Source organism: Sparus aurata, chromosome 12 (assembly GCF_900880675.1).
Source record: "Sparus aurata chromosome 12, fSpaAur1.1, whole genome shotgun sequence".
Taxonomy (NCBI): Eukaryota; Metazoa; Chordata; class Actinopteri; order Spariformes; family Sparidae; genus Sparus; species Sparus aurata.
Genome location: NC_044198.1, coordinates 24,262,263 through 24,281,914, shown reverse-complemented (window position 1 = coordinate 24,281,914; position 19,652 = coordinate 24,262,263). Strand labels below are relative to the sequence as shown.

The following is a 19,652-nucleotide window of genomic DNA, read 5'->3' as shown; positions in this document are numbered from 1 at the left end:
ATGACTCGCTGAGCACAGAAGGCTATTGTTCAAAATGCTTTCTCCTATGAATAATGAAGAATTTGAGTTTGTTTTCTGCACTCCTCTCCCGCTGCAGTGATTACAAGCTTCCACAGATAGAATAGCCTTGCCCTGTCCCACACTGGGAGCAGTCACACTCCAAACAACTCTGTGAGGTATGATATTATCATGACCCAGACCAGAAGAATGAGGAAATCCCCCCGAGTGTTTAGTCTCAAGGCTTTGCCTTGGCTTTGTAGTTAACCTTTACCCAGCCATTCTCCAAAACAGCACACAGGCATGCAGGTCTGTTTACTCGTGATAAGAGCAGGCAATTCCAATCCATTGCATCGGGAGGAACAAGTACATTGAACCTCCTTTAGTTCCAAAATCATACTTGAATTGTTTTGGAGCTGGAGAACCACATATAATGAGGTGCAGAGACCTTTCCTGCTGTATAGGTTGCAGCAAATTCCATTGTCAAGGCAGAGTTTAACTCAAGTCTTTTAGAATAATGACATCTGTATAATTTCTGTGGAATGACTGAGCTGAAATGTTCGACTTTGGTTCAGAAAGCTTTTTGATAAGAAATACTGAGACTGGTCTCTGCCAAACTAGACCTTTAATCATTTCAGTGGAGATGACTGGCATCTCTGGGGCTTTGGCTGTGTTTGGTGCTCAAACATCAGTCTGAATCGAAGCGTCTCTTGACAGCATGTCTGAGTTGTGACATCAGTCTTCCCTCACTGGCTATGTAAAAACAAGCATATAATACATCTGGCAGTTTGTCTCCTCCCCAACCCGGCTGGCTTTATTTTTCTCCTTCCCTCAAATGCTCCCTCTTTCCCTTTTTTTGTGCCTTCCTCCCCTCGTTTTTTTCCCTTTTTTCTCCCTTTTCCTGGAGTCCCCCTCATCAGGCCAAGGACCCAGCATTTTCCCACAGAGTGTGGTGCTGAAGGCTGAACCATTGTTTCCTGCTACAGGGAAACAGGGAGGGAGGGAGGGAGGGAGGGAGGAGGCAGGCTGATTTCCTGGCTGCCAACATCGAGGTCTATGTCAGTGTGAGAAAAAGCAGGGGAGACAGATCTAATGATGACAGAGAAACTGTGGAACCTACAGAACAGACTTCAGCTAGAGGACTAAAGATTTTGTTCTAATTTCCTGACAGGACCTAAATAACTTCCTAACAGCTCTCAGCTTTTCTAAGCTTTTTTTGCAGATGATTTGTTCTTTCTATTAAGAACAGAGACAGGAGGACCTTTAGAGAGCCTTAGATGCATATATAATACTTTTTTTTTTATCTGAAAACATATTTTCGATGATTATTAAGAAATACCACAGCTACGGCATAAGCAAGATATAAAGTCTTGAAGAAAAAGTACAGTGATGTTAAAGGAAATAAGAAAAGAACTACCAAAAAGTACAACAAAGCTGCTGTAAATGCACCTATTTGTTAGAATATATTCTGTTGGATACTTCTTCAGTTTAACACTGTATTATTCTTTAAAAACCATGTATAGTATGTTTAAATTGTATCTTATTTTGAAGGACCATATCCAACCCCCTAAATCGTACCTTTATAGGTCCATGTCGTGAGCACAGTGTTTATAGCATTACTTCATCTGGGTATAATGTTACTCTGGGCTGTGAGGCAGGCTCGTCCTAAATAAGAGCACTGTCTTTTTAAATGGGATGTGGAGAGGGGTGTGTTAGTAGCAACAGACATCCTTTGGGAGCGGTGTGGTGTAACTCAGAGGGCAGAGGCTCCAGCCACGTTCCCAGAGACTCAAAAATAGTCGGGAAAAACACTGAGACCAGCCGCTCGTGAGGAATGCGACCCAAACTTAAGCCGTGCAGTTTTCTGGATCCAGTTTGGAGAGGTTCTGCTGGACAATGTTTCACATATTCAGTAGATCGTAAGTGTCGTTTTTTGTTTCAACACTTTGGATGGTTACAGCACAGCTGCATGCTGTGGTTTTTTTGGAAACCTCTGTCTGTGCATCCACCCACGTTTCACTCAGGACTGTACATTGTGGCTTCAGCTAACTATTTCTGCTTCATATATGCCATGGAGTACTTTATGTATGAATTATGGAAGTAAGAGAAGGTCAGAATACTTAATTAAGAGAGCGGGGTGTACATCTTTGAAGAGCTGGAGAGGATGGTGCTCAGAGAGAAACAAGGACAAGCTTAGACTTGAACAAGAGAACTATTCAGCGCCAGAGGCAGATCCAGTCTTTAAAGTGCAAATAAGAACGCGGTATTGACAGCGCTTGACAATTTAGAGCCAATTATGTGCTAGAGTTACTTCACCTGTCTAGATCTGCTATTAATAAAGATGCATCCATGAGCGGTGGAATAAATTGTGAAAAGTAGTATTTAAAGAGATCATAGGCTTTTAGCCATCAGAGTTTTGCTGTGTTGCGTGGGAAGAAAGCCTCTGCCCTCTTTTTCTCCTTGTGAACTCCTTGAGTGTTTGCCTGCGTCTTCGTCCAATGCCACAGGGATGTTTGAATATTCAGGTCAAGAAGTGAAAAACACTTCCTCATCTCCCCTACTCGTTTGCACATGGTGTTATCAGTTCCCCAAGCACTTGACAAGTTATGCAAGAGTTCAAGAGAAAAAGCTTCCTTGTAACTAATTTATATTTTCCTTAGTACGCGCCGAAGGAAAAGAATGATAGAATTGAAATTTGTCATTTTTTGCATGCAGTTTGATCTGTCTAAGCTTTGCAAGCATACCTGAATACAGCGGTTTCATGTATGCCATCACACACAGGCACTTAAGCACATGAGCACAGATGAACACACTATTTCCATGACCTTAGAGAGCCTTGAGTATTCTCAGACTCATGTTCAAGGCTGACTCATACCCACTCATATGTGACTGTGTTGCCCTAATACTCTAATATTGTTGCTGTGGTGCCTTGTGATTAAAATCAATAATGGCTAATGAGGAATAACATACAGGAAATTTTAAACTCAAAGTGCAAAATGTGCATTTCTCTGTCAGTGTGTTGTTGTGCCACAAAGGAGATAATTAGTAATATTACTTCTAAAGTATAACAGATAATATTTAACTAATTCATGTCAGGAACTCGTTTCCTTTTCTACTCTTCTCTGCTACACTTATTGTTGAAGGGCAGTCTCTCAAACCACTCCGACACTCCTCTTACTGCCCTCCAGGCTTTAACATCACTGGATGGCCTGAAGCCAGATGATAAGTCATTTAATTGGGCAGACATGGCCCAATTAAGCCAGCGTTTCCACTACCCCCTGTCTTACCAGGGTGATAACTGTATTATCTTTGCCTCCGTCTTCTACCACTGCCCCACTCCTCTCTCTGCTGTAAAAAAGTGGTACTTTCAAACTTTAAATTACAAAGTGAAAAGTGAAAAGATGTGTCTTTAGTCGTGGATGCTGTTTTCCTAAGTTTAAAATAATGAATCAGCCCTGACCTGTCAAGGTTTTCTGCTGGTAGTTTCAAAGTGGACCGAGTTGGCTGGTTTTTAAAAGCATCTATAATTATCACAAACATGTTCTCACAGGAGCCAGCAGACATCTAGAACACATTTCATCAGATGTGCTATAGTGCTGCTTATACAGAAAGAAACGGACACCAGCTAGTTTTGAGTGAAACCAGTGTTGTTTAAAGAAGCAATTTAACATGCATTCACATGCACTGTATGTATTGTCCTACTAATTATCGGCCTGGCTGATTATTGGAGCCAATATTTAACATTTTTCTGATTATCAAAATCTTTTTACCTAATCTGATTGCCAATAAACTCAGTTATTCTGCAATTAATCTGCAAAGTAACATGTAACCGGGGTAATCAAATACATGTAGTGGTTTAAAAAGTTCGATTCTTGTCTCCAAAATGCAGTGGAGTGAAAGTATAAAGTACCTCAAAAGTACACTTACTGCGCTGCAGTAAACGTACTGAGCAACAATGCAAATTTTATGTTACAACAATGTATTCAAGGACATATCTTAGATTTATTCAGTCAGTTATTCTCATTTACAAACACCGCTCGGCATTCCTTTTGCTTCTCTGCATTTCGTGGCATTTTGATAATATATAACACAGAATGTATTTAGTAATAAGCAGAAATCAATAGACCGCATTCTATTGATTTGAGTTCATTCCGTTGTGCCTGCTTTTTGAAATAATCAATTCTTGCCCTCAGTCCTCGAGTCATTATGTATTGTATAAGTTACACAAAGACATATTATTTTTGTGCAAATAGTTGTTCAGTCTGTCCATTTTCCTGTCGATGCAGTTAAAAACATACCATGAATAAATACACTGCGAGGGTTCTGGTCCAACTTTGATTTTAGAGCGAAAGAGAAGCTTGCATTTATGTAACGCCTTTTTCGAAGAAACCCAAAGAGGCTTTACACGCATGGAGGGAGACAATACAAATAGCACAGTCACAGAAAATAATGCTGCCGCTGATAGTCTGGGTCACAGTAGACGTGGTACTGCACATCTCGGTTCCTAATGATGAGGCCTGCCGCGCTGAAAGCTCTGCCCCCAAAAGTCTGCAGGCTGGTGTGGGGGGGGATGGTGAGCCGGCCCTCGTCTGTCACGTCATCTCTCGTCTGTCGCTGATCAAGAAAAGCAGGACTGGATTAAATATCTTAGAGGGTATTTGTTACGACACAAGTACTTGCCTGTTAGGTAAATACTGTACCTGACATTTCAGCGTGGTAATGATTATTATTATAGAGTGCTGCAGGGATGATGTACTTTTGTAGGCTTAGCTGAAGGTTAGCATCACCCTGGCTCCCCTTAACAAAAAGCCTATAGGAATTTTCAAGTATGTGACACTTGCGCTTTTTATTCAGCAAGCTAATCTTCACGAATGAACGCCACTTTTTATGACATTTGAAGTGTAGATGCAATCGCCAGACGTACAAAGCTATCTTCAACACCACTAAGCTTCTTACTGCACTTAACAGTACACTCTTCATTATGAATCGGGTCGGAAGAGTTTCTAACGAAAGTCTGGCTGTGAAGACAGACTAATGAGTATATGAGTCTCGCGTTTAACGTCCCTGACAATCTTTGTAGTTTCATTTAGTGATTCTTTAGCAACCGGCTTTTTGAAGACATGTGAATGCTTTAGTTTAGGTGGAGTATTCACTGACGTATTATATGTCGTAGAGCAAAACGTGAAAAATCTCTTACGCTTGTGTTTTAAGCATCTAATCAAAAACTCATTGACTTGGACCTAGAAGTGCAAATATATCTTTTTTTTAAAGCCAAAATCATTTTAAAGAAGGCATTGATTTACAGTTTGAGCAGTCACATCCACATTTACTCATCTCTTCCTCCCATTTCTGGCTGCTTTAGGGGGATACCACATATGTGTGAATGTGTCACACGGGAGACAGGAGGAACTAGGTTTATGACATTAACAAATGTATGTGTATATTCCAGTAAAACACTGTTCAATAATGATGTTTTTTTTCTCCCACATGTCACATAAAGTGGCTGATTTAAATCAATATACCAATCATACCACATTGGTGAGTTCCCAGAAGGCCGTTAGTCATCAGTATGACATTTATCCTTTGCCCTGCGACTATAGCTGCCACTTAAGGAGTTACTCATTAGTGCGACCTTTGACCTCATTATAAATTGTCCTTGCAATGTTTTGGCTGTCTCATTTTGGCCTCACCCCCGTGCTGTAATTACTGCGAATAGAATGATGGATTGACACCCACATGTGGACGCTCCTTTCAGTCCATTATGCTGTTGAAGCTACATATTATTCTCCAGTGACCCTTTGATTCTTGGCTCCCTAATAAAAAAAGAACGTATCCGGGAAGAGAATAAGATGAGTAAGAATAATTCACCACATGTGTCACATCCTGCAGAGCTTGGCACAGATCAATATTCTCACGAAATCACCACAAATGCTCAAACACTCCTCACAGATCATCACAGGTAATTAGCATGCTGTGTTTCGCAGCTGCTAGCGTGATCGGCCGTGTCCAGCGGTTGTGCGTCGCGGCCAGCTGTTCTGTTCTCTTTCACTCAGCACATGACCTCAGCGCCAAAACCTCAGCCGGGCCCGCTCCAGAGCAGCTCCTTCATCGCTCCGTATTGGTCTCCTGCGGTGAGCATCCTAGCAGATGTTACACTGAATTACCTCTCAGCCCTAGCAGGGAGGCTGCGCTCTCGCTGTAATCAAGCTGTGCATGCGTATGTATGTGTATGCGTGTTACCAGACAGCCTGGCTCGGAGGCTGCGCTAGCTCCCCCAACAGTTGTTTCCCAGCCACCTGATCTCAGTTAGCAGCCAGCCTTTCCCACACTGTAGTGTCTCTGCCAGTGCTCTGAGTCAGGCATCCTCACAGACTCCTAAAAAGGGCCTAGAGGAGCTGATCATTTAGGAGATACTAAATGCTAAAGCTAGCTCCCTCCTTTCCTGTATACATGTGTGTGTTTAGTGGGGTGTGTGTGTTTGCATGTGTCTCATTCTTGCCTTTAAAAGCTTCCTTCCTCCTCGCAAATGAAAGGCCTTCTTTGTGCCGTGCTCTCTCCCTTCTATACTGCGAGATAATGCGTGCTCCCGTCTATAGCGCTAACTGGTTTTTCGACATAAAAGTGGCCGCACCGTAGCTTCAGTTTTTACTCCCTCTTGTTTGGTGCAGCGATGCCTGGGGCAGTGTCTCTCTCTTCCCCCTTTCGCAGCATAATCTCCCTTTTGTCTTGCATGCATTAGACCGCTGGCGGTGTAAAAGCCTAAAGAGCCGACGCCGTCAACCAAGCGCAGGTGCTGCAAAGCGCTAATGCACTGGATGCGGACCAACGCAGACTTCACTGTGCCCACTCATCTATGTTACCCATCTGTTTAAATGTACATTTTCTTGTTTTCCCGTGCGCTGTCATTGTTATCGCCTCCACAGCCATCTACTACGCAGCCAATCAGGACTCAAAGCGTTCGCGGATGGATGAGCAGAAAGGGTGTTTTTGAGTGAGCGTGTCAGTCTGAATGTGTGGAAATTTTCCTCTAAGGGTTATTGGCAGAAGGGAATCATAGTGGTGCTGTCACATTAGCTGCCGCGTCTCCAGCTCACTCTGCTCACTCACAACCTCAAACTTTGTCTCCGGAGATCAGTCTTCTCTCTGCAGCGTGTGTGACTTAGACAGCGAATAAGCTTTGTTCTGTTGACTGGATCTTCTAGCCGCCTTGATTGGTGTGCGGGCTCCAGTGCCTATAGCCACATGTCAGTGGTTCAGCTCACACATCCACCGTTCTGCACCAGCAGCATCTGACAGGACCCCCTCCCATCTCTTTCCCCCGCCTCCTCTTGAGTACTTCTATCTGTCTCTCGCTGTGGGCCAGACGTTTGTATTGTTGTCTACAGTTTATTCTCCTGCTACCCATCGCCCAACTGTTCACTCCGGTGCAGACGACGCTCGACAGATGGAAGGTTGATGCACAAAACCATACATTTTACCCAAAACACAAATGCAATTGTAATGCTGAATAACAGCGGCATGAATCATCCAAAACATTCTCACACTGACCGCGGCAAGAGTTCGACTTCCCCTTTGAGCCAATAGTGCCTCATTATTCCCACCAAGCACTAAGAAAGACAAACCACATCTGCTCCGATCAAATGAGCGAGCAGGCCCGTGACAGAGTACTCTGCAATGTGACAGACACGTAATTGTTTCATCACGGCCTGTGGTCCTTTCCACTGAGTCAGCGCCAAACCAGAGGGAATAATGGACACTTTATTGTACGAGGCTTGATGCAGGAATAATGGCGTATTTGTCCGGATGCCTGCCTCTGCAGTGCATGTGTTTCATAATCAAGCTTGAACAATTACTGTGTGATTGTGTGTTTGTGTGTTCACTGTGATGTTTTTCCCGCTTTGATGTCTGAGTCGGGGCGCAGGTGTGTGTGGAGTGGTCGGCGTCGCTGTCTGACTGGAGAGTTTTAGCTTGAGCCCCATCTACAAGACAAGCCAGCTGTGAGGAGACTCTGCAGGGATGTAAATATGTTGACAACTCCGCATGTTGCAATGTCCTTTTAAGCGCACTATTACAAACCACTAGTGATGCAGTTCTCAGCAAAGCATGACATATGGTTTCACAACCACAGGTTACCCAGCTTCATGTCCAGCATGCAACATTCCTGCTTATTTCCGCTCTGTCGTGGATGTTCTTCGGCTTTTATCAGACGACAAAACAACACGATAAAGTTCAGAATAGTTTAGATTAGATCAACTTTCTTCACCACTTCAGTGGAAGTGTTACAACAAATGTACATAACGGTATGTACACAACACGTAGCACAACATACCACTAAAAAACATCAAATATACATCATACAAGAGTGAAAATGAGCCTGTAGAAGCAAATAGGTGATATAAATATACATGAGGTAGTAGCAAGTGTTCCCTGATGCAGTCATTATGTGTATAGTGCTCGGATGGCACAAGGAATAAAAGACTTCTTATATATGTTCCAGCTGGGCTCCCTGAATCGACGGCCAGGTGGGAGCAACTCTGAGTGCAGCGGCTGTGATATATCAGCACTTATCTGTTCCGCCTTTCAACTTAGAGCGCTGTCAAATATATTTCGGAGTTATTTTTGTGACTTGCCAGTCACCTTTCCTGCAGTATTGACAGTCGTGGGGAGCTTGTTTTTGCTCTTGGCAAGTTTCTTGATAAGGTGTTGGCTCACAACAGAGAAAAGCATCAGACAGAATATAAATAATCAGTCTATCTTTGTAAAGCCAAGAAGATCACCTATGTGTATTATTAATATCTCTAGACACCCCCCAAAGACTCATTTAACCAACTGGATGAGAAAATATTCTGTCAGCTGCGTGACAAAGATTTTTAACCTCTTCTAAATCAAGTATGACCTGTAAACTGTTTCCTGTCCAGCTACAGCAACATAATTGATGCGCCTGCTTGACTTGAAGAACATGAACCAAATTAAAAAAAGATTAACATTCACACCAAATCTAAGACAATACATAATCTCATATCAAAATACGGGTGTAATATCAGTATAATGCCCAGCTCTACTTTGAATTATGGTTCATTTATGTGTGAAAATAAAGCGTTTTTATTCTTTTAAAAAACTGGTGCTTAGCTCTGTGACAAGGAAGTGACTGTGGACATTAGAGGAACCAACTGTGACTAATGATTCATTACAGTTTCACACTTGAGCCATCGGTGAGCCGTCATGCTATTTATGGAAGTAGTCTTTGTTACATATCTCTTACTCTTTTAGCCTTTAATGCAACACTTGGTTACTTTTATTTGACTATCATTTTTGTCCAAAGCAACTAACAATGTCAAAAAAATTGAGCTTGCTATAATTTGTCACCCTGCATGTCTCTGCCTGGTTCCACTTGTTGATATGCGCGCCGACTGGCCCCGAAGGCCTCGGCTGTTTGTTTGGTAAAGAGCATTATTAGCAAGTAATTGCTGTGCCAGTCTGGAAGTGGAAAGTGTATTGATTGTTGCAAATGCTGGTCTCAAAGCAAAGCAAAGCAAAGCAAAGCAAAGCAAAGCGCTGTGTGAAAAAAAAAGAAGCAGGGCGGTAACAACAGTTAACGCTGGTAGCAAGAACACTTAACATGAAGCTGCTTAACACTAGCATCAAGTGGAGACCTCTCCTGAGACAAGTATGTGTTGTTTGAGGTTATGTCAGGATCTTAAGCTTTGGCCATTCAGCTCATTCTGCATGTTGGTTATTACAGTAACGTGAGTGGCAGCACAACACAAACAGGGTCTTATGTCCCTGACTAACATCACTTCACATGTGCTATAACGTGCTGCTGTTGTTGTCGTGGCACATGTGATCACAGTGAAACAATGCACAATCTTGTAGCCACCCAGTAGGAAGTCGACTTTCAAAGCGCTGTTATTTGGAGTGCATTAATTGAGCCAATCTTGTGCTATCAGTATAAACACACTCTCTCGTGGTGCAGCCAGCTAGCCAACAAGTCAGTGTGTTAGAAGTCTTAAGTGCACTGACGCCTGTATGGGCCCGAGGTTTCAGACTATATCAGATCCCAGACAGGCTATCAGATGAACTCTCTTTACAGGATGCAGAGACAAAGCGCAGCCCAGACACACTCCGAATCCATTACTCTACTCCGCTCTCTCAGGTACTTACTCCTAACTGAGTTTCTATTGAACCTTATCCTTACACGGCGCACCCAGATCTCAGACTGTGCTGATAGGAGTTTGGCCTGATGGCACGAATTCCGAAATAGTAACTGTACACTGCCAGCCAGCTGGGTGTTCAAGATGATAACTATCTAAATGTAAGAGATAACTCGGCAACACTAGCTGCAGAAAGTCAAAAAGTCTTAGACTGTAGAAGTCATTACATAATTGTCACGGCCACCTGCTTCATTAATCCATTTATTCATCCATTATTATTTATGCGTGACGTATTTCAGACCCATAAATCATCAGTCTAGTATTGGTAAATTTATGAAACCTGCTATTTATCGTTGTTGGTGAAACTCCAGCCAATAAATCAAGCCAGTAATATAAAACCAGATTGCTTTTATTGACTTAAAAAGCGCAGCACTTCCAAACCCACGTACATGAGATGACTGATTGCACCTTGAAAGTCTGTTTGCAATCCACAAAAAAAAACACTGACAAGAAGAAAGAAACACAGACGAAAAAGAAAATGAGGAATATAAAATATAAAAATGAGAAATGATCAGTTATCTTATCAGTACAAGGACATTATAAACAGGTGATTATTGATTATTTGTCGATGCAACCTACCTCTGCAGGGGCCCACTTAAATAATACATACCTTTATACTAACCTGCAACATTTGAATGTTATCCAAGTCATAATTTTGGTTCAACATGATCGTGAGAAAAAGCTTAAAATGTAGTGTCTTATCACCTGCAGACTGCGCCAGAAATAACTGCGTTGCATCAGTGTTTTTGATGTCATTCTTCCTCAATTTTAAGACTTGAAGCTGCTGTTGTTATTTCAGCTTGTGCATTAGACATCTCAGGGTAACTGCCAAAAAACAAGGCAAACAAAGTCGGTACATCTGGCTGAGCTGGAATCGTAGCATACTGATGAAGAAAGTGAAGATGGAAACATGTTTTTTGATTTCACCTCTATGTCAAACAAAAAAAAAAACAAAAAAACAATAACGGATTTGCAATTTCCCAGGCTTGAGTGTCGGACGTGGGGACTTCATTTAATTTCACCCCTCCTCTTTCGAAGTATGCCACTTGGTGAAAACCACCACAGGGTTCAGGATAATCACAAGAGACACATTCATTCATTAAAAAAATACACAAATGGATGTTGGAGCTGCCGGTGCTCCATTAATTATGTGTTTCTGTCGCGTCACATGCACTGATTCACATATTACTTTGCCAAACTTCCCTTGAAACTTGTCCACCGTTCTAATGGAAGTTATTTTCATACAGAAATACAAATCTGTGTGTCTTTTTATCCATATTTTATAAGGTATTTTAGATTCAGTATGGATCACAACATCCCCTGTAATTCTGACAAGATCTTTGCAAAAGGCTGTTCTATACGGCATGACCTTTTCGATTATGTACTTTTACTTCAGGGCTTTACATCGCCCCTGCCTGTGTGTAGGAGTCACTGGAAGTTAGCGAACTATCACAACTACCAGCTTGTGTGACTTCCACACAGTGTCTGAAATATTTAGGTGGCCCCGAATGAAGCCCAGAGGACGACGAGGGCTAGACTGATTGGTGGCCAAGAGAGGGGAAGGAGGAGGGAGAGATAAACAGAACAGTGAAAGAAGAAGAGACCGGGAGGGGAAAGATTTGTACCAAAGAGTCGTCCCAACATAAACCATCCCACTGCCACCTGAGGTAAACACAGAACAAGAGAAGGACAGAGACGGGAGAGGAATGGAGGCAGGGTAACGGAGGATTGTCAAGGACAAAGAAGGACGTTTTGCTGAGAATAGACAACGTTGGGGGAAGGGAGAGGGATGAGATGAGGACAGCGGGCTTTTAATACCAGTTATTATTTGCAGGGGCTGACATGAACGGTGCGATACAGAAGTTATGAGCGGATTTCACACGCCAGACAGTCTTTTCTCCGTCATTGTTACAAAGTGGCCGACAATAGGCTGTAAATTACACGTTACAGTACAATTTAATACAGTGGCATACAGATGACAGGCAGCATTATTATTCATCAATTCTTACACAGTCTCCCACCATCTCCACTGACACTAATGTTCTAATATGATATGCTGAGAGAAAAAGAAAATCATAATAGAAGAAGAATAGATGCATCCCTCCCTCTGCAGCTATTTCTCTTCACAACATGCAGAATATTACTCCTCGGGATCTTGCTTTTGGCAGGCTGCTCTGGCTGCATGTTTCAGTACATTTTCACAGGAAAAACACTGACATGCTTCGTATTAGTTGTGACTAATTATTAGGAATGTGTTCACTACCGGTTTGATAGTATTTGGAGCGTTTCCAGGTCCGTTTCTGAGGCACCATGCAGGTTTTTGGGGACTGTGAATAAGTTCCCTATCCCCCTCCTGTGTCTGACACCACGTCCCACTAGAAAACCCCTGTATCCCCTCCTCTCCGCTTCCTTGACTCGCTCTCTGTTCTGCCCGGTACCCAGTCAGCCAATCACAAAGCAGAGCTAGGTGCAAACACACTTCCCCTGCAGCTGTGCTTTGGAAAAGGCTAGAAGCTCCTCAAACTGGATTCTCGTATGCAAAGCAATCCTTGAGCTCTTCACACATGTTATTTTTCTTCCCCTTTTTGTTTAAGAGGATGAAATGTGCCTTGTATGCATGTGCGAGATCACAAGGAGAGCGAGTCCCGATCATTATCCACTCCACATCGGACAGTGGATTTGACAACAAAGCTGGCTGGCTGTATAAAGGGCTGCATGCGGTTGCTAATCTGTCATTACGGGTGCTGCATTTTTCCTGGAATGCTCTTCTTTCAGTCCACAGAAGGGATGTACAGTACACACACACACACAGGCTTACTCACATACATGGGATTAGTTTGTAAGCCGTCCATAGAGGGCACTATTAACAGAATACTCTCACTCATTACACTAGCAATTGACCCTCTGTCTTCCTCGTCCTGCCAGTGTCTGAGTGTCAGGGGCCAATGTTTGTGCAGCCCGCCTGTCGCTGCGTACATCCCTCGCTAGTGTGTTTAGCTTTTCATCCTCTTAGCACTGTGAGGCTGACTGGGACACGGAGTTGGGCTGATGGTTCCTAGAAACACAGAAGCACCCAGGGCGTCCGACTCTTTATATTGAACTTGAATTTGCTGTATGTAAGAACTGGCCACCTGATAAATTCATACTCCAAACAAATCGGGGGCAGGATATCACCAGAAAGTTGTTAATTTAGCTTCTTTTTAATTCCAAGAAAGTTACTAACTTAGCAGAGCTATTAACACAGTCACTAAAGGTATACAACTAGCTGTTTGTTTAGTCTAGAAGAGACGTTGTGAGTTCAGCATCAAACTTCATCCCAGTGCTCACGAGGAGATGTCGCCAGCACTGGAAAGCAGCACACGTTAACTGTTTTTTAAGGTTTTTATTCTGTTTTTGTCATCTTTTTGTCACCACCTAAAGTCTTTTCCTGCTGGGAGTGCAGGGTTCGAAAATGCCCTCAGGGCAGCGCCACTTCCTTAACTGCTCATGTTGAACTAAGGGGAGTTTTTGCATAGCCAGCCTCAGGCATTTGTGTGTGCAGAGGAAAGATATGTGTTGTTACAGACTAGGTTAGTGTTAGAGTAACTTACAATTTTCAGTGTTTAGGTTGCTAACTCAGAGGTTTTGAAAAACAAATGAGGCAATAACAAAAGAAGAGGGGGATGCTTGCTTAAATAGTTGGCCAAAGTTCGTACCAACAGTCCACATCTGGACTGTTATAAGAAGACAGGGTGGATTAAGGCTAGCTGGTTGGCATGCTAACTTCAGTAGATATCTCTGCAATGCAATACACGAACACCTTTGACATGTCATAAGTGTTACTACTTCACATTGTGTTCATAAGTTAATTGTTGAATGTTTAAACTGAACCTTAAAGACTTGACCTCATGACATGATGGAGAATAACACGGCTGACCTCAAAATAACTGGCTGTTGAATCTTAGCAGAGATCATCCTACAAATACACTGAATGGAGATACATTTGCTCTTTCCTGTTGACATCAAACACAAAAAAAACAGTGGAGAGCCGTTCACTGCGTCTCCTAATACTCTCTGGCTAAATAATGGCCATGAATAGAGCTTCAGGACTCGCTTTGTCAGTGTATTGAACTTTGTAAAGTGCACTCTGAGCTCCTCTCATAATGCAATGGAGAAGAGATGACCGGGTTATGAGTTTGTGTGCTGCTTGTTTTGTAAAATGGAGCTCCACAAAACAGATAGCAAAGTGGTTTATCACCGCCAAGCATTATCACATCACGGAAATGATCTAAGTCTGACCATTAATGATAATCAATGATATGAATTGCCTCCTATTTATAGTGGTTCCACTGCAGCAGTCTGCAGCGCAGCTTGACTCAAATCTTTTTGTGCGTTTTCATCCGTTCATCGATGTTTGAAGCTGTAAATGAGAGGTCGCGAAGCATCCATTAGCAAGTGAGCTTAGAAGTGGGTGCATGAACATGTGTTGCTATAGTGTGCAAGCCTGTCACTCTGAGGACTCGCCGACTTTGAGGCAAGTGGAGCATCCTCTCCTCGTCATCCTGACACTCTCTCGCTTCACACTCACCACGAACACTCGCTAATACGCGCGGTACATATGCTCCCACTCTCTCACTTCCTCTCCTCAAGACTCTGCACCGTGACTCAATTCTCATCCTTTTTTCCACTCTTAGATCTCATCTGATGCCAAGGCTGAAGGAGTCTCGCTCCCATGAGTCATTGCTCAGCCCCAGTAGCGCTGTGGAAGCACTGGACTTAAGTATGGAGGACGAGGTTGTCATCAAGCCTGTTCACAGCAGCATCCTCGGGCAGGACTACTGCTTTGAGGTGAGGGCGCACACACATATACAGTACCTGAACACACATGTATGTATTATTCCGTCTCCACAGGTCTTTGAAACATTCCCGTGCTTAATTAAAGCCTCTTTTGACAGACAGTTATTTCAGGTATCCAAGGCTTTATAACTAAAGGTCATATTCTGCATATACAATTTTTGGTAAGTGGCATTTGGAGCACTTCCAAATCATCTGTAGAAAAAAAAAACAGCGCATAAATTAGATATTTTCTATGTTCAAGCTGCACCCAAGATGCATTTTAGTCGGAGAAATGTCAAATCACTGTGATTAAAGCAACATTGTGTAACCTTTTTACCTTAAATTACAGCTTCAATCTCATTTTGATGGTACAGTGTCTTGTATTCAGGCATCCCCTCTATCACCTGTTATGTAACTTCAGCGGGAGGGCGGGATCACAGCGTTACATACATGTTTACTTCAACATGCACGTTTTCATCACATAGTTGTGACGTAATCAGTTATGTGCACCAGAGTTCTCCCTCAAGGCGAGGAAAACAAGTTAGCCTCTCTCAGCTGAATGTTTCCATCTGTTCTCACTGCTCGCTTTAATTTCCAGCGACAAAGCTTTGATAAACTCACCTACAACCAGCAGACAGATAAAGTTAGCGACTAGCTAGTGATCAGTGTGACGCGAAGAGCCAGATACGACAGCCAGAAATCGGTGGAGATCCAAACGGAGCTACAAAAAGACGGAATATTCAAATCACAGCATATTAATCAAGTGACACAACAGCAAACTATTACTAGCTTTGCTCCGTGTCTGCTGGATGTGTAGGCAACAGCTTGGCTGATACATGTTGATGTTTTCAGTTTGCTCGGCAGCCGCTGTAAAGTTCCTCGAGCAGATGCTAAAGATTACGCTCTAGAAGACAGATTCTAGGTCAGTTGTAGCTACGCCTTATGTTTCAGCTTAATGGTTAAAAGCTTTCGTATTATGTCAGAACTTTAGGGCAAATGTACTGAAAAGGGTTTATATGTAAAGTATTGATAATCGCAAATGTTTTCGTCTCTAAAAGGGGATGTTGTAGCATCATGCAGGTACAGAATGACATGTCGCTCCAGATGTACCTCATTAGGTACCAGTTCCGTACCTTTCCAGTGGGAAAATTTTTTCCCACCAAGAGGGAAAGGTACATTTTCGTCACTAGGGGTGCAGGAATGTTCTTTTAGAGATACGGACAAGAAGGAACAAAAATGTTTCAATATTTAAAAAGGTACAGTGTTCTCACGCTGCCCGGGAACAGCTGGAGTGACGAAGCATTTGTAATCTTTAAGGTCCGTTCCTGTACCTTTTATTTCTTTGTGTCAATGAAGCTGTTTCCAGTTGCTACAACAAACCATATTGAGTTTGGTAGAGCTCCAATTTTCATTTTTTTCTCCTGATTTCTTTTCTTGATTTGTCAAAAAGAAAAAAAAAAGCCCATCGCAATCATTAAAAAGAAAAAAGCAAACAGTTGAAATGTAAATGAACAGCTTGGAATCAGCGGCTCCTCTCACTTCACATCTCATCCTGATTCGCTGCTGATGGCCAATTATAGCTAGAGGTTCAGACACACGCAGCTTTTCTGTATCAAAGGTTACATCCTTATGATCATCGGTGGGCTGAAGTAATTTCCAACAAGCTTGTAATTGCCATAAGATTCACATGTGCATGATATGTGCTGGCAAAGCTGCAGCGCTGGCTCGGGAGCCTTTGAGAGGAATTAATGAATACTTTCTACCCTGCAGTGTGTACTGTCCAGACCTGAAATCTCCACTAATCTTTATTATCCTGCTCATTACATCATTCTGTTCATTTTTTTCCGGTCCTCTCTGTCCCACTGTGCATTTTTTAATCATCCATTTATCACCCAGGCTGCCGAGCAATCATCTGTCACCTCTGTCCATTCACACATTTCAGTCATTTCAGTCCCCACATGTCCACTGATGTGTGTGTGTGCCTGATAAGCCTCTGTGCTGTCAGAGACAAAGTGGTATTTATGAACTAAGTTTAGTAAAAATGTCAGTTTCACTTACTTCCTGTCACCGTTATGCATGAGTTTTTCATCATTAAAGCATTTGTTATCCCTCTCTCTCCTTCTCTCCCTCTCTCTCTCTCTGCGGTAGGTCACCACCTCCACAGGAAGCAAATGTTTTTCCTGCCGTTCATCAGCCGAGAGAGACAAATGGATGGAGAATCTGAGGCGAGCAGTGCAGCCCAACAAGGTAGGAATGTAAACAAGCGGTAGGTGGGACGAGACGGTGTGCCGTAATCAACAATTAGAAGTTTGTGTCCCAATTCCAAACCACACGGCTTCGCAACACCGATGAGTGTATGTGTATAGTTTTACGGTGTTGACATCCCGTTTCAGCTGTATGTAACTCAGACGCAAATGCAATCTTAAATGACGACACCCTGCTGTTATCTTCCTGCAAGTGTAGAGGACAAAAAGGTTGCACGGAGGAACCTCCTAAAGCGTTATCCTCATCGAGCGCTGATGCCATCTGTACCCACAAACACAGCTGTGGCTGACGGAGAGAAGCTAACATATCACGCCAGGAAAATAGTCTTTATCTCACAGCGTCATTACTCCTTCATCTGTCATTATTTAGCAAATTACTCACTAATTAGAACTTCGGAAGAAAAAAAAAAAAGTTCCCCATTAGCTCTTTTGGCAAGGTTGTGTTATTTTTGTGTCTCGTTTTTTAATTATTCTGTGATTTGGAGAGATTAGATGCAGTGTCATGTTTTTTTGGCAAACTTAGAAACTGGAAACAGATACTGAAATTATTTGGAATCAAATAAGGAAGTCTCCGGAGTTTCTACTCAATAGATTAAACAGATTTCACTTAAAATGCGAGCGCTAACACCCCTGACTCTGCTGCTACTCACAGACTAGAACAGACTTACCCTCTAATGTGTGTTGTCCACTACAGTGGACAGATATTTGGAAGCCATTTTTAGACATTCGTGTTGAAGTAGCATCTTCACAATCACCCGGCGGCAGATCCCCAAAGCCCCGTCACCGATTTAATCATCATCATTGTGTCTGTCGTAAATTAAAACTGGCAGAAGAAAGACAAGATGCACCAAATACCTCTGGAAGTTAAATCGTCTTATTCTTAGAAAACCAGACAGGTACTGAATTTCTTTCTAACTTTAACTTTTGAAAATTATGATATTGTTTACATTTGGATAGGCATAGCCAGGCGTATAGTAGTACTGCATTACCATACCATCATGTCTACCCTGGTCCGAATGGCACTCAGCATAAGACAGGGCCTCCTTTGAGTTGGTAAACAGTAGCTCTGGGGATGAAAGCTGCTCAGGCTTTGGCCACTTCATGAGGGAGGTCTCTGATCTTGCAGAAGATATAATCAAAGATGTGAGCATGGTGAATCTTGCGGATCAGATGCCGTTGGGGGGTTCGTCATCTCCTTGACGTTTCCTGAGCGATCTATGGGCACGGTCGATCTTTGGTTTCTACTGCAACTTTTTTAATAAGCCCGCCGCAAATTCCCTGGGGATCTGACCATACTCTGTCCCCTCTATCAGACCCTTGATCCTCAGATTTTGCCACTTTGAATGTCCGTCCAGGTCCAGGCATTTACCGTCCAGTGGGATGTTTCACCTGCGCTTCCAAATCCGCAACACTGTCTGTTTTGCGTTATGCAGACTGCTCCAGTCCATTCAGTTTCTCGGCCTGTGACTCAGCTTGATACTCGCAATGTCCGCAATCCTCTCATCTATCTTGTCACAAATGTCAGTCATCATATATAACTTGGAGCGTAGAGATGCTATTGCGGTTAACATGACATTTTCATTCAGGTCGGATACGTCGTCTCCCTCAGGTTAGGCTGCGACCCCACCTGGCCCAGAGTGATCCAGCTGAAGAAGGCCCTTCTTCCACAGGATCACTCTGCTGCTTGTTTCCCTTTTTTGAGGCCGGCATTTTCATAAGTTTTCATAAGTTTTAAATCGAAATCGATGAGAGCTGTGGCGAGGCGTGTATGCTCATCTCTCCCCCTAGAACTAGATTCCCATATTGTAAAAATAGAGAATAACAAAAGAAATATAAAATACATTTAGTCATTTTCAATCCTCACCGGTCTTTTGACCCACACGTCTCCTAATGTTCAACAGATTAGTCTTTATAACCTTCCTAATGCAGATACACAAAGATAAGATAAGATGTTTTCCAGAGCTCAGAGACACGTCATATTAAGATGAATTTGAGAATTAGGAGAGCCCCAAAAACATAAAATAAATGTACACAATTTTGTTGCATGTGAAAAGCATCAGGACGCTGTTTTAACATTCTTAAGCGGAGCTACTAGTATTTCAAACGTCCTCATGATGATGAGAGACTCCAGGATTTCTCTATAATAATGTAATTATTAGCTCCTCTTTTCTTCTCATCATCTTCAGTGGTAGTTTTCAAGGCAATCTGAATAATGGGCCAAAAATATGCCCCTCTCCTGGCAAAATCAATTGATGACATAAGAATGGGTGAGCACTCTGTGAAATAAGTAGGAGTGAGATTCTTTTGCCTTTTTAAAGACTGCGGACGCAGGAGAGAAAAGGATTTTAAATTGCCTCTATGAAAT

The 19,652-nt window shown here is 42.6% G+C and overlaps 1 protein-coding gene across 15 annotated transcripts in view; it reads left to right on the top strand.

Annotated features, from left to right (window-relative positions):
• dab2ipb (DAB2 interacting protein b) overlaps positions 1 to 19,652 on the top strand; it is a 174,523-nt gene that overhangs the window by 121,248 nt on the left and 33,623 nt on the right. For 14 of the 15 annotated variants that reach the window (XM_030435603.1, XM_030435599.1, XM_030435605.1 and 11 more), the window contains 2 exons: positions 14,882 to 15,035; positions 17,172 to 17,270. In XM_030435603.1, the coding sequence (XP_030291463.1) occupies positions 14,882 to 15,035; positions 17,172 to 17,270 (253 nt within the window). Of the gene's footprint in view, positions 1 to 1,764; positions 1,917 to 14,881; positions 15,036 to 17,171; positions 17,271 to 19,652 lie in introns of those variants that run through there. The other variant, XM_030435613.1, reaches the window with a different exon arrangement.